At 39.4% G+C, this 15,009-nt stretch overlaps 1 protein-coding gene across 1 annotated transcript in view; it reads left to right on the forward strand.

The window, feature by feature from the left end:
* The first annotated feature begins 2,900 nt into the window (after nt 1-2,900).
* Nucleotides 2,901-15,009, forward strand: part of LOC133440710 (zinc finger protein 883-like) — a 33,260-nt gene continuing 21,151 nt past the window's right edge. Inside the window, exons 1-3 of the mRNA XM_061718030.1 lie at nt 2,901-3,237; nt 4,111-4,136; nt 12,696-13,309. Of these exons, the coding sequence (XP_061574014.1) occupies nt 2,901-3,237; nt 4,111-4,136; nt 12,696-13,309 (977 nt within the window). The remainder of the gene's footprint in view (nt 3,238-4,110; nt 4,137-12,695; nt 13,310-15,009) is intronic.

The following is a 15,009-nucleotide window of genomic DNA, read 5'->3' on the forward strand; positions in this document are numbered from 1 at the left end:
TCACTACAGGCACAGTGAATTTCAAACAATTTTACTGTAGAAATATTGAAATATTAACATCTAAACTTCAAACACCTTACTTTTCTAAAAACTTTTCTATATTTAGTATTTCAATGTTTTTTATCTTTTACTGTCCTAATTGTTCAGCTGTGTTTTTTAAATATTTTTTTTAAATTAAATTCCTATACTAATAATAATACATATTTATAGGCGCCTTTCAGGACACCCAAGGTTGCCGTACAAAAGGACATTAAAAACAATCAAAACATTGCCATCAATTAAAAACATATTAAAGTACAAAACATAAAACAGTAAATGCAATAGTGAGATTATTCCAGTTCCAAGATTATGAAAAGTTTTTAGAAAAGTAAGGTGTTTGAAGTTTACACCTTTTAATATTTTTACTGTAAAAACTGTAAAATTGTTTGAAATTAAGCATGCTTGTAATGATTACAGTTGTGAAGGGTTCTATATGAGGTATTGGGTGAAGTTATGGGAGAATTCATTTTTATAGTCTCTGAAAAACAGAACCTGAAGTGAAAAAGGCGACTGACCTTTGTAGAAAAGTAAGGTGTTTGAAGTTTAGATGTTAATATTTCTATTTTTCTACAGTAAAATTGTTTGAAATTCACTGTGCCTGTAGTGATTGTAGTTGTGAAGAGAGGTATATGAGGTATTGAGTGAAATTATGGGAGAATTAATTTTTATAGTCTCTGCAAAACAGAACCTTAAGCGAAAAAGGAGACTGACCTTTTAGAAAAGGTGTTTGAAGTTTAGATCTAAAAGAAAAGTGTTTCACCCTTTTCACAACTACAATCACTACAGGCACACTGGATTTCAAACCATTTTACTGTGGAAAAATTGAAATATTAAGGTGTAAACTTCAAACACCTTACTTTTCTAAAACAAATCAATCACCTTTTGCTTCAGGTTCTGTTTTGCAGAGACTGTAAAAATGAATTCTCCCATAATTTCACCCAATACCTCATATACCTCTCTTCTTACCTAGACTCACTACAGGCACAGTGAATTTCAAACAATTTTACTGTACAAATATTAAAAAGAAAACTCCCGCACACCTTCTTCTCACCGTACTCGTGTTTATTGGGCCAACTTTTCGGCCATAGACCTTTTTCAAGGCATCAAACAGATCGGAACAAAAGCTTGTCTATTATAGGCTGGTAGGACTATGTGGTCCAATCAGGCGCCGCCACACAAACACCTGAGCACCTTCAAACAAGGTCACATACCGAAATACAGTCAGTAAGCATCACCAAAAACCAGGGAAAAGAGACAAATCCCATAAAGTGCATGCATGAAATACATCAATCAATGACCATCGAATCCAAAGGTATAATCATTAGAAAGGGAGGATGATTATACCTGTAAAGTGTCAATCTTAGGTAGCAATCAATTTAAAATATTTACAATGAGGGAAGAGAGTCACACAGCAGAAATCCCATCTAAGTGTTCTGATCTTATACAGTATAAAAAAATAGGGAGGATGAATGTACTGTAAAAACACAAAGTAGATCAAAAGTTATCATAAGGAGAACATTTTAGAATAAGTAGGAGTCAGGCCCAGTCTCCTAATCCACCCATTCACTGGAGAAAGGAAGGGAAAGGAGAACTGGTCAAATTCAACTCTCAAAATGTTTAGAGATACTTTTTTTTTCCCTTGTCTGCACACATATTAATGATTGATACCATGACGGTAGAAACCAAAAGTATATATATGTACATTATTACTATATTTAATATATATACATATATATACGCATACATATGCGTACACATACATAAATATACACATACAAACCCAGTGATTTTTTTTTTTTTTTTTTTTGGGGGGGGGGTGACGACATCCACTGCCAATCCAGGAAGCAGGAACACACGGAAACACACGTCAAGCACTGGAAATCTGCAACAAAAAACCTCAAACAAAGCACGAAACCGGCACGGAGCCAACCAAAACAACAACAGCAATCGACCTAAATCTTGAGATCTGATCGCAGTCTGAGCTAAGCTACCGCTACCTAAACCCAAAAACTAGAGAGCCAGCATGCGTGTGTGTGTGTGTGTGTGTGTGTGTGTGTGTGTGTGTGTGTGTGTGTGTGTGTGTGTGTGTGTGTGTGTGTGTGTGTGTGTGTGTGTGTGTGTGTGTGTGTGTGTGTGTGTGTGTGTGTGTGTGTGTGTGTGATAAACCAAACAAAGCTCCACCTGAAGTGTATCTATAGTGGGGGAGGGGGGGAGCAACCCCGCCACCCGCGAGACCAGAGGCCGACACGGAAGAGCCCGGAACCCAGGCCACCGGCAACCCCACAGAGGGGAGAAGTGTTTTCAATGTTTAAAGATACTTAATAGAGGTTGTTAATATATATATATATATATATATATATATATATATATACACACACACACACACACACACACACACACACACACATTACACAAGTTATACATATAGATACTGGCTATCGTTATTGTGGGGAAGTGTGAGGAAGGAAACTACACATGATAAAAAACCAAATCATAACAACACTCAAAGGCAGTTCATCATTCAATCCCTTCGGTGCCAGTGTTTGTAAAGTAAAAATCCAGAAGAGCTCTCACGTTTTAGCAGCAAGTCCAGATTCCCACCCCTCCGTGGAAGGCTGACTTTTTCAAGTCCACAAAAACGTAAAGTTGAGATATCATGTTTGTTCTCGTTGAAATGAACAGCCCCCTTCCCCTTCCCATCGTGCTGGGAGACACACAGGTGGACTCTGTGGACTCTTTCCACTTTCTGGGAATCAACATGGGACTTGAAGTGGGAACTGAATTCCACGGCCCTTCTGAAAAAAGCCCAGAAAAGACTGTTCTTCCTCCGACAGCTGAGGAAATTCAGGCTGCCAAGGACCATGATGGCCCAGTTTTACACTGCCATCATTGAATCCATTATTACCCACGCCATCATCACCTGGTTCCCATTTACAGCAGCAAGGGACCTCCACAAGCTGCAGCGTGTGATACGCTCTGCGGAGGGAGTGATTGGCTGCCCCTTGCCCTCCCTGAATTCTCTGTACGACTCCAGGGCGTTGAGGAGAGCTAGGAAGATCATGGCCGATCCCTCTCACCCTGGCCATGGCCTCGTCACCGTCCTCCCCTCTGGTAGGAGGCTGAGGCTACCTAAGGCTGTGAAAGCCCGCCACAGACTCGGCTTCTTCCCCTCAGCCGCCAGGCTCATCAATGACTCAGGTTCCCTCCCCCCCTCCCGCTCCTTAGTGACAAAAAAATAATCAAAAGCTGGACTACAGTTTATTGTATATGCCTGCACTTTATTTTTGTTTATTCCTTCACTGTGGTGTTGTGTCTGTGATTTATTTATTTATACATGAAAATAATATTCCGAGTGCGCACACTGTTACCAACGTGACAATTTCCTATGTGTTTTACACAAATGGCAAATAAAAGCAATCTGAATCTGAATCACAGGATAGTTAATGTCTTTTCTCCATATGGAGCTTTTGTGTTCACTTATCCTTTGTTTTAACTATCTGGAAGTTTTTCCGACATATGCTAGACCGCAACGGCAGCGTAGCATATATATGACATGTGTAGATGCGCAAGTAATCACCTCTTTGATGGAATTTTTTTTATTAGAGTGGGGATGATAAGAAAAGTTGGTCTTGCAGGTGTTATTGCATTGTGCGCAGTTACCACACCGGTAATTTCCAGCAGGTAAGGGAGCCAACAGTCTCTGAGTAGGTGGCTTAGGTGTTTGGGTAGTATAGTCAGCGGGAACAAGTAAGGTAGTCAGTAAGGTAAAGTCTTCCAGTTCATTAGCATCAGCTTTAATTAGACAGAATATGTCATCAATGAATCTGTACCTTTTATGATTTTTGGCAAAAAAATACCGATACCAACGCAGTAACACAAGAGTACAGTCACAGTGCCGCCTAATGGTCACACAGAGTAATGCACTTGTTTTCAAATATACTACATAGATGAAGGGGAAGACCGAAGGTTCTGGACAAACTTTAAAACTCACAAATACAACCAAACAATCAACACTGGGAAGCACTTTTGACTTGTTAAAATCCTATCTTTTGTCCCTTTTTGTAATTCCAGAACTCCCACAAGAAATTGTTTGTAAGGTGGACGAGGAAGGGGTTTTCAGTGACCAGCACCTGGATAACCTGGAGAGGAGCTGCAGCCCGGACCAGGAGGAACCAGGGCATCCACAGACTACAGAACTGGAGGAAGACTCCAGCGGTCAGGAGATGAAGCACGAGGACGTAGAGGTGGATGTCTCATTGGTCAATGTCGCTGATGTGAGAATTGAAAATGGTGAACCAGGACCAAACTGTGTCCATCTGCTGTTGCACACTTCTCCTGAAGCTCAAAACAAAGATGAGGAAGGGACTGAAAGTTTACGCTCAGACTCCAGTAAAACTGCAGATCCGGAGCCAATGAGACGACACGGTGACCACGAAGATGCTGCTCTCCCGTCAGACAGCAACTGTAAATCAAAGCTGACCAGGACCCACACGGGGAAGAAGGTGTTTTCTTGCAGCACTTGCAGGAAAGAGTTCAGTAAAAGTAGTATTTTAATGGATCACATGAAGATCCACACCGGTGAAAGGCCGTACCCGTGCAACACCTGCAGCAAAACCTTTACTAATTTATGGGATCTTAGACGCCACATAACCACGCACACGGGTGAGAAGCCCTACATCTGCAAAACATGTGGAAAGAGTTACAGGCAAGATTCCCACCTGCTGGTTCACTCGAGGATCCACACCGGCGAAAGGCGGTACCTGTGTAACATCTGCGGAAAATCGTTTATAAACTCATCACATCTTAAACGCCACATAACCACGCACACGGGCGAGAAGCCCTACATCTGCAAAATATGTGGAAAAGGTTACACAGAACGTTACAACCTGGTGGTTCACTCGAGGACCCACACTGGCGAAAGGCCGTACCTGTGCAACACCTGCAGTAAAACCTTTACTAGATCATCACATCTTAAAAGCCACATAAACACGCACACGGGCGAGAAGCGATATTTGTGCAAGACGTGCAACAAAGGTTTTAGCCGCAGAATGGGTTTGCTGAGTCACATGAAAAATCACCCGGAGGAGAAGTCTGGTGACTCGTGAAAAAATGAAGCTCATGTTGTCGTCCTCCGGGGGCAGCTGTCCACTCCTGTCTGGCCCACAGAAGAAGAACTAGCAGAAGTCCAACCACCACCTCCTGTGGCTGATGAGCCTAATCCCCTCCCCACAAGGGTTGCAGTTTCAACCCGGATTTATGCTTCTCCGTCAACTTGACGCAGAGGGAACGATGTGGTTGTGTACTTTTTTGCATTGAGTTTGTTTGAATCCTTGTTCCTTCTTAAAATTGTTATTTGTTGCTCTTGGTAACTTGCCGTCTCCACGGTGCAAATAAAGAGCTGTTAGTATGTGCTGAAGTTTCTTTAAACGTTTATTTCGTTCATCTACAAAGTCTTTTTCTTCTTCACTTACATTCCCTTTGTAAAGTTAATCTGCAGCTCGATGTTGTTAAACTCTCTCCATCTACTCCGTTTGAGGTTAGTCCAAGTTTTTACAACGTTCCTCTGAAAACATGAAGAAACTTCAGAGAAACAAGGACAAAAGAAGAAATGCAACCATCAACACGTCAGAAACAGAACAGCCAACCATCTGTCACCATTTTATAAACTTTAATATCTGCAGCATTAAACAAAAAACCTTGAAGATTTCAGAAGTCAGTGCAGTCAGATACGGTTTGCTTTTATTTCCCTTTTAAAATGTTTTTATTGATTTAGAAAACAAGAACATTTAGTTTGCAAATTAATGAGGAAATGAGTGTGATGTGGGATACACATCACGATATTTGAGTCACGATACAATACGATATTGCAGTATCCAAATTTTGCTGTATATTGTGATAATATACATAGTTCCCTGAAAACTGTAAAAGGCTTTACGCTTTTTAAAATCTGAGCTGCACGTACATCAGATTATCGTGTAATTCATCGGACAAACTAAATCCAAACAATGCAATTCAAATGATCCATGCTGTGTTATTGTAACTATATAAGCTAAAGTTACAAGATATTTATGTACGTTTTTCATATTATTTACATAATATGAAATTAACAATATTATTTAATCACATGTATAAAATAAAGTTATCTAAATTTACAACTCGTCTGACACATGATTTATTTTAAAGCTGATGTTGAGATCCGTGTTGAAGCTGCAGATCTGCAGGTTGGAGAGTAGGAAGAAGAGGGAGGATCATCGGGATCAGATTCCAGGAAGAGGAGAGACTTTGGATTTAACCCTTTTATATCAGACATCCGTTTAGAAAGAAAATGTCTTTTTACCTCAACTCATATTTAGTCAGAAATAATCATGAAAAATGTAATTAAGTTTTCATTTTAGATGGATGAATCATTTTATTTTACAGCAGTGCCCCCTGGTGGTGAGTCATAAAAGCTCAACATAAACCCAAGAATGAACAATCTATCGTAATAATAATAATAAAAACACAAATAAAAAAAGACTTTAGTGCATCAACAAGAGGAAAGTTGTCAGTGATGCAGATTATTGGTACAGCGTGATCAGTACAACCAGCATTTAGTTCAGAAAACAATGTGGAAAAAGAAATGTCATCAAATGAAGTTGAAAAGTGGAGATGCACTTTTGTCCTTTATCCTCAACTTCCTCAATCACGTCATTTTGATCCAGTTTGTTATTTCACTGGTCTTGGCTTCATCAAATGACACATCCAGGGACAGAAGCCGTGCATAGGTGTTCATCCTGTCCAGGTGTTGGAAGGTGAAGTGAAGCCGAAGCCATCGCTTCATCCACTGATCTGTTGGCACGGTAGGAAAACTGATAGGAATCCACTGTGTCAGGAACCATGGAGTTGATGTGGGTTAAAAAAAGATGATCTGCTCTGTTGGTCTCTGGAGAAGGTTTAATGAAAATGTTTCTCCGTGAATAAGGACTAAAAATAACGTAAAAGTTCAAGACAGACTAATTATCCACAATATTTAACCAATAACGATGAAGACATTAATGATATGAATGAGGTGGTTATTCATTTTAACAGGTATTTTGTGAGTGTTGGACCAAAGCTGGCAGAAAAATGTGTGATCCTGGATCAGCTGATGGATGGAAGGAAACAATAATAAGTAGAAATCCAGATTCAATGTTTCTCACAGCTGTGGAGGAGAGAGAAATCATAGATATTGTAAGTAAATGTAAAAACAAGGTGTCAACTGACTGTGGTGATATGACAATAGTCAAAAAGGTTATTGATGGATTGTTAACTGACATACAGCTGTAATCAGTCGCTCAGAACTGGGACATTTCCAAAAAAAAATGTGCACGTCAATAATAAATCCACCGACTGGAAGCGCTGAACTAAACTAAGTTGGATAACTTTTGGGGTCCATTGCAATAAAAGTTTCTTAACAACATAAATGTTTTATGACAAATAATAAAGTACACATTAATTTAAAAAATCTTTTTCTTTTTTTATTGATATTAACAATCAGAAGCTTATCATACAGGACTGTCTCAGAAAATTAGAATATTAGAGATAAAGTTCTTTATTTTCTGTAATTCAATTAAAAAAACAAAAATGTCATAGATTCTGGATTCATTACAAATCAACTGAAATATTGCAAGCTTTTTATTATTTTAAGATTAAGATTCCCCGAATATTCTAATATTTAAGAGATAGGACATTTGAGTTTTCTTAAGCTGTAAGCCATGCACAGCAATATTAAAATAAAAGGCTTGCAATATTTCAGTTGATTTGTAATGAATCCAGAATGTATGACATTTTTGTTTTTTTAATTGCATTACAGAAAATAAAGAACTTCATCACAATATTCTAATTTTCTGAGACAGTCCTGTATAAATTGTGTCAGCTCTCATTGTGTCGGAAAAAATAAAACTCTTTCTAAACCTTCTTGCTTGTGTTGTTTTCTCAGATGTAAATCACTTTGGATAAAAGCGTCTGCTAAATGACAGAAGTCGTAGTAAACCAGTGATGAAAAAAATGTATGTATGTTGTTCTAATTATTTTCGTTGGTAAATGAAATACTTAGGGGTAAATCCACAAAGAACAGATTGCGCCCGCAAATAGCGCTGTGAATTGCGCTGCATTAGCGCCCGCAATTTGCCCTGCTTTAAGGTCCTATTCACAAAAGATTTTTGCTCTAATGATATACCGGAGCAAACACGCCCATAAAGTTTTGCGGCTGAGTGCAATTTGCACTTGTCTGAGTGAGGGGAGCTGTTTCCAGTGTTCTCCGTATTTCAGCACACACATTGGTCCATAATGAAAACTGCAGAGAGCACAATAGCCTCAACTTTCACGTATTTGTCCAAATCCCATATATCTAAATTGAGTATTCCAAAACGAATAATGCAAGTTACAGATCACGTCATTGGCCCCCCAGAATACAGCTTTGCCACCGAGGTGGCAAAGCGCTCTCTGCTCTGTGCGCTCTGTGCGCTCTGTGCGCTCTGAATTTGGGCACAACATAGGTCTGGGTAATGTACTCGCAAATATCCAGTGTAACAGTCTTTGTGAGGAAATATCTATTCTTCTCTTTGCCACCTCCAAAACAGACGAACAGTTGTTGCGTCTCTCTCATAGAAGGTGCGCTCCTAAACCCGAATCGCGCAAACCCGAAGCGCATGAGGAGATGAGGTCTCTCTTCCTCCTCCATTTGCACAAATTGATTAAACCAAAACAAACTAAGCAAACGTAATTCATTTGGTAGATATAGTCCAGTTACTACAGAATAGCCTACAGTTCAGTTGGCCTAACGTTACACTCCCCGAAAAAGTGTCGGGTCTGACACATACACAGCATTAATTATGCAGGGCAGGCTGCGAGAGTGCGGATGGGTTTTATTGTAATTTTCATTCACCGGCTAGTTTGCAAAATAGCCGTTTTTCTACATTAACCGTAACATATATACATACCAACAACCATTATTAATTGCATTATTACATATGTGGGAAGTTATTACAACATTGAAAGTTGAAGATTTTCACTTCCCCACAAACGTAATAAATCTCTACAAACGTAATAGTTATTACATTTGTGGGAAATCGCGTGTTACGTTTGTAGTAGGCAGGGCTATTACGTTTGTGGGAAATGTATTACATTTGCAGGATTATTACATTAAAAGCTGCATATTTTTATTACGTTTGTGGTTTATTACATTGGCGGGCGTTACAAGGCTGTGCGCATTTACGCACAAGGCACAGCACCAGTAACTTCATTAACACTGGATCGGGATCATCAGGATCTGATGGTAATTCATGTTCTTTGTTTTGCTACACACACCTATAGGTCAGCTGTTAAACACACACATTCTAGATTTATATGTTTATATGGTGAAATTATTTGTAATAAAGCAGCCCCTTATGTATGGATGAATCCTGAACTCCGCCCTGTTACTTTTATTTTTAAATCCGATAAGTCCACAACCCCACTTGATCTGATTGTCTACAGTCATGTCTGAATGTAGATTTCACCCTTAATATCATTCAGTATCACACAGGATTGAAGTTTGCGCGCAGTTTAATACACGCTTCCAAAAGACGGTATTTGCTCCACTATTTTTGCGTGTGGCAAATAGCGCTTGCCTTTCTGAGGCTTATTTGCATAGAGAGGGGGCAATTTTGCGCGGAATGTATGAATATTACCTCATTTGCATGCATGCAAATGGCACCGGCGCACCATGACACTATTTGCTTGGCAGCGCAGTTTGTGGAGCAATTCGCCCTTTGCGGGTGCTTTGTGAATTAGACGCTCTCTTTTTGTCTCATTTGCACCGGTTTAGCGGCCGCAAAAGCCGCGCAATCCTTTTGTGGATTTGGCCCTTACTGTGACTGCGAGAAGGAGCTATTCTATATTTAATGTCAAAGTCCGTGTGTGATAAATGTGATGAGTGTGATGTCACAGAGAATGTAGAGCATGTGATTCTTAAATGTGGCAAGTATGAGGTAGAAAGGAACGCTTTAAGAGACAGGATGTACGAGCTGGGACGGGAATGGAGTTTAGTAGGTTATTAGGGAGGAGTGAGGTGATGAGGGATTGTTATAAGGAAATCCTTGTCTTTCTTAAAGATGCAGGGATAGATAATAAGATTTAAATGTGGTTATCTTATTTTATTTAGGTATTTCCTTTTTTCCCCCCCTTTAAGTTAGACTGTAACCTGGTGTAATAATGATCCTGATGTTACACACTCCGGTACAGCAGGTGGCGGTAGAACCTAATAACGTTGGTTGTGATCCGCCATTAAACCTAGAGAAGAAGAAGGAGAGGACGGTTCGGTTGTTTCCTTTCTTTTTCCTCTTCAACAATGTCTAAGGTGAATCATCTGAGAGAGTTTATCGGTCAGCGACTAACAGCAGCTGCTGTAGAAATATTGTCAGTGTTTGAAAAAAGCATCTTGGAGTATGAAGAAGAGCTCGACCGTCAGCGCAGACTGTTGGACCTCGCCTGGAAACCTGAAATCAGACTCCACAGAGTCGGTACGTAACCCTGGAAAGTTGAATGAATGAACACATGAGTATGACTCCTACAAGATCCCTTTGTTTCCAGTTAAAAGCCGTGGTGATGAAGCAAACCAACTCAATGGGAAACTCCCCAGCTCAAGCAGCTGCTGATGTGGGATTCGGAAACATCCCGAACTAACTTGTTGTTCTGTTTACTTGGTGCTGCCTTTCATGCTCCATTCAGACTCTGGACCAGACTGATGTTTCACACTTTACACTTAATCCTTTATTCTGTAGAAAAGATACAGATCACACTGGCTCCGTGTATATTTTTTTAGAGCAAATTCATAGTGTAATAATTTTTGAAGAAGAATATATAAAAAAAAAAAGCTTTGGATAAATCAAGAAAGATTCCCAAAGTGTATTCATTTTTATTGATTGCAGTGTGAATTTTATCAACCAATTGAAGTAAAGCCATTTCTGTAGAATAATTTTTCCTAAATCCATATTGGTGTTTATACAGTATATTACAGTCCTGCAAATGTTTCATCATTCTGTTATAGACCAATTTCTCCAGGATCTTTAAGAAACATGGGAGAACAGAAATGGGCCGGTAGTTACTAAATACACTATGGTCTCCAGATTTGTAAAAACAGGGACTACTTTGGCAATTTTGAGGTCATTGGGTATTATTCCAGTTTCTAGCAATTGAATGTCTAGTTTTCATAATTAAGTTAGATCTGACCTCATCATGACCAGCAGCTGAGTCTTTCAGGCACATAATTATGTCCAAGATACAGAAACTCAGATGGAGACCCGGCTATAGGAGTTATCCTTTCTGAAAGAACAGTACTAATATTAACAAAATAATTGTTAAAAACATATCAACGTCAGATGGATCAGAGTAGACTCAATTTTCATCAACAAATTGAGATGGAAGAGTGGTTGTAGACTTATTCATATTTAGAAGCTGGTTAATGACTCCCCAGGTAGTTTTATGTTATTAAAAGCCTCATTGAATTTGTCGGAAAAGTTCTTGGCAGTTCTAACAAGATGATTATAATTGTCACGAAATGTCTTATAATTTTCTATATTAATTGGGGATGGATTACTGATGAATTTCTTATACAATCTATTCTTAGCTTTCAGAGACTTATGGAGATCTGGTGTAAACCAGGGTTTTCTAAATGCAGAGACCTTGTTTGCTTTTTTGCTGACAAGAGGAAAGCACCTGTTGAATACAGAGTTGAAAGACTTGAAAAATAACTGATATGCTTGTTCAACATCATCATGGGTGTATCCATCATCCCATCGGATGTCATCAACCTGCATCTCAAACCGGCCAACATTTATTTTGTTATACACTCTATACCTTAGAACTAGAACTTGTAAGATGTGAGATGACACTGGCAAAAAACATGATGGTTGGAGGATGCTCATATAGGTGTTGATATGCAGTACTTGTATTTAGATCGTTATATATGACGCGGAAGAAGCCATTTCTAGAACAACAACTTTATTCTTCAACTGTCTCGATACCAACGCAGTAACACAAGAGTACAGTCACAGTAATGGTCACTAATGGTCACACAGAGTAATGCACTTGTTTTCAAATAACTACATAGATGAAGGGGAAGACCGAAGGTTCAGGACAAAGTTTAAACCTCACAAATACAACCAAACAATCAACACTGGGAAGCACTTTTGACTTGTTAAAATCCTATCTTTTTGTCCCTTTTTGTAATTCCAGAACTCCCACAAGAAAATGTTTGTAAGGTGGAGGAGGACGGGGTTTTCAGTGACCAGCACCTGGATAACCTGGAGAGGAGCTGCAGCCCGGACCAGGAGGAACCAGGGCATCCACAGACTACAGAACTGGAGGAAGACTCCAGCGGTCAGGAGATGAAGCACGAGGACGTAGAGGTGGATGTCTCATTGGTCAATGTCGCTGATGTGAAAGTTGAAAATGATGAACCAGGACCAAACTGTGGCCAGCTGCTGTTGCACACTTCTCCTGAAGCTCAAAACAAAGATGAGGAAGGGACTGAAAGTTTACGCTCAGACTCCAGTAAAACTGCAGATCCAGAGCCAATGAGACGACACGGTGACCACGAAGATGCTGCTGTCCCGTCAGACAACAACTATAAATCAAAGCTGACCAGGACCCACACGGGGAAGAAGGTATTTTCTTGCAGCACCTGCAGGAAAGAGTTCGGTAGAAAGAGTATTTTAATAGAACATATGAAGATCCACACTGGCGAAAGGCCGTACCTGTGCAACACCTGCGGAAAATCGTTTAGACAATCATCAACGCTCAAGAACCATAAAATGATCCACACGGGCGAGAAGCCGTACCTGTGCAACACCTGCGGAAAATCGTTTAGAAACTCAGCAACGCTCAAGGAACATAAAATGATCCACACGGGCGAGAAGGCCTACATCTGCAAAATATGTGGAAAAAGTTACAGGCAACGTACCAGCCTGGTGGTTCACTCGAGGACCCACACCGGCGAAAGGCCGTACCTGTGCAACATCTGCAGAAAAACCTTTACTAATTTATCGTATCTTAAACGGCACATAACCAAGCACACGGGCGAGAAGCCCTACATCTGCAAAACATGTGGAAAAAGTTACACAGAACGTTCCACCCTGGTGGTTCACTCGAGGATCCACACCGGCGAAAGGCCGTACCTGTGCAACACCTGCGGAAAAACCTTTACTGAATCATCAGTTCTTAAACGGCACATAACCACGCACACGGGCGAGAAGGGATATTTGTGCAAGACGTGCAACAAAGATTTTAGCCGCAGATTTGATTTGCTGAGTCACATGAAAAATCACCCGGAGGAGAAGTCTGGTGACTCGTGACAAATGAAGCTCATGTTGTCATCCTCCGGGGGCAGCTGTCCACTCCTGTCTGACCCACAGAAGAAGAACACGCAGAAGTCCAACCACCATCTCCTGTGGCTTATGAGCCTTATCCCCTCCCCACAAGGGTTGCAGGTTCAACCCGGATTTATGCTTATCCCTCAACTTGACGCAGAAGGAACGATATGGTTGTGTACTTTTTTTAAAGTTCTGCATTGAGTTTGTTTGAATTTCTGTTCCTTCTTAAAATCGTATTATTTGTTGCTGTTGGTAACTTGCTGTCTCCACGGTGCAAATAAAGAGCTGTTAGTATGTGCTGAAGTTTCTTTAAACGTGACAGTTTATTTCGTTCATCTACAAAGCCTCTCTCACATCCTTTTTCCCGTCTGTTTCTTCTTCACTCACATTCTCTTTGTAAAGTTAATCTGCAGCTCCATGTTGTTAAACTCTCTCCATCTACTCCGTTCAGAGGTTAGTCCAAGTTTGATCTATTTACATGTTCAGTTTTTACAATGTTCCTCTGAAAAACAGGAAGAAACTTCAGAGAAACGAGGACAAAAGAAGAAATGCAACCATCAACACGTCATAAACAGAACAGCCAACCATCTGTCACCATTTTATAAACTTTAATGTCTGCAGCATTAAACAAAAAACCTTGAAGATTTCAGAAGTCAGTGCAGTCAGATACGGTTTGCTTTTATTTCCCCTTTAAAATGTTTTTATTGATTTAGAAACATAACATCAGATTTTTTTATTAAAATGTTATTCAAATGATCCATGCTGTTATTGTAACTATATAAGCTAAAGTTACAACATATGTGTATGTTTTTCATATTAGTTACATAATGAGATTTTAACAATATTATTGAATCACATGTATAAAATCAAGTTGTACTAGATTTACAACTCGTCTGACACTTGATTTCTTCTAAAGCTGATGTTGAGATCCGTGTTGAAGCTGCAGATCTGCAGGTTGGAGAGCAGGAAGAAGAGGGAGGATCATCGGGATCAGATTCCAGGAAGAGGACAGACTTTGGATTTAACCCTTTTATATCAAACATCCGTTTAGAAGTAAATGTCTTTTTTACCTCAACTCATATTTAGTCAGAAATAATCATGAAAAATGTAATTAAGTTTTCATTTTAGATGGATGAATTATTGTATTGTTTATAATTCTGGAATATTACACTCTCCATATGTAGAAAGAGCAGCAGTGCCCCCTGGTGGTGAGTTATAAAAGCTCAACATAAACCCAAGAGTGAACAATCTATCGTAATAATAATAAAAACACAAAAAAGACTTATTTCTAGTTAAAAATTTCTCAATTTTGTTAAAAAACAATCTCATTACACTTAAAACAAGACTCATCACTGGAAAAAAACAACAATTTTCACCTGTTTCAAGTAGATTTTCACTTAAAATAAGTAGAAAAAACTGCCAGTGGAACAGGATTTTTTTTTCTTGTAATGAGAAGATAAATCGTGTCCCACTGGCAGATTTTTCTACTTATTTCAAGTGAAAATTTACTTGAAACAGGTGAAAATTGTCAAATAAGTTATTTTTCTGGTGTTTTAAGTGTAATGAAATTTTTTGACTAAAAATGAGACATTTTAACTAG

The sequence above is a fragment of the Cololabis saira genome, chromosome 3 (assembly GCF_033807715.1).
Source record: "Cololabis saira isolate AMF1-May2022 chromosome 3, fColSai1.1, whole genome shotgun sequence".
Lineage (NCBI taxonomy): Eukaryota > Metazoa > Chordata > Actinopteri > Beloniformes > Belonidae > Cololabis > Cololabis saira.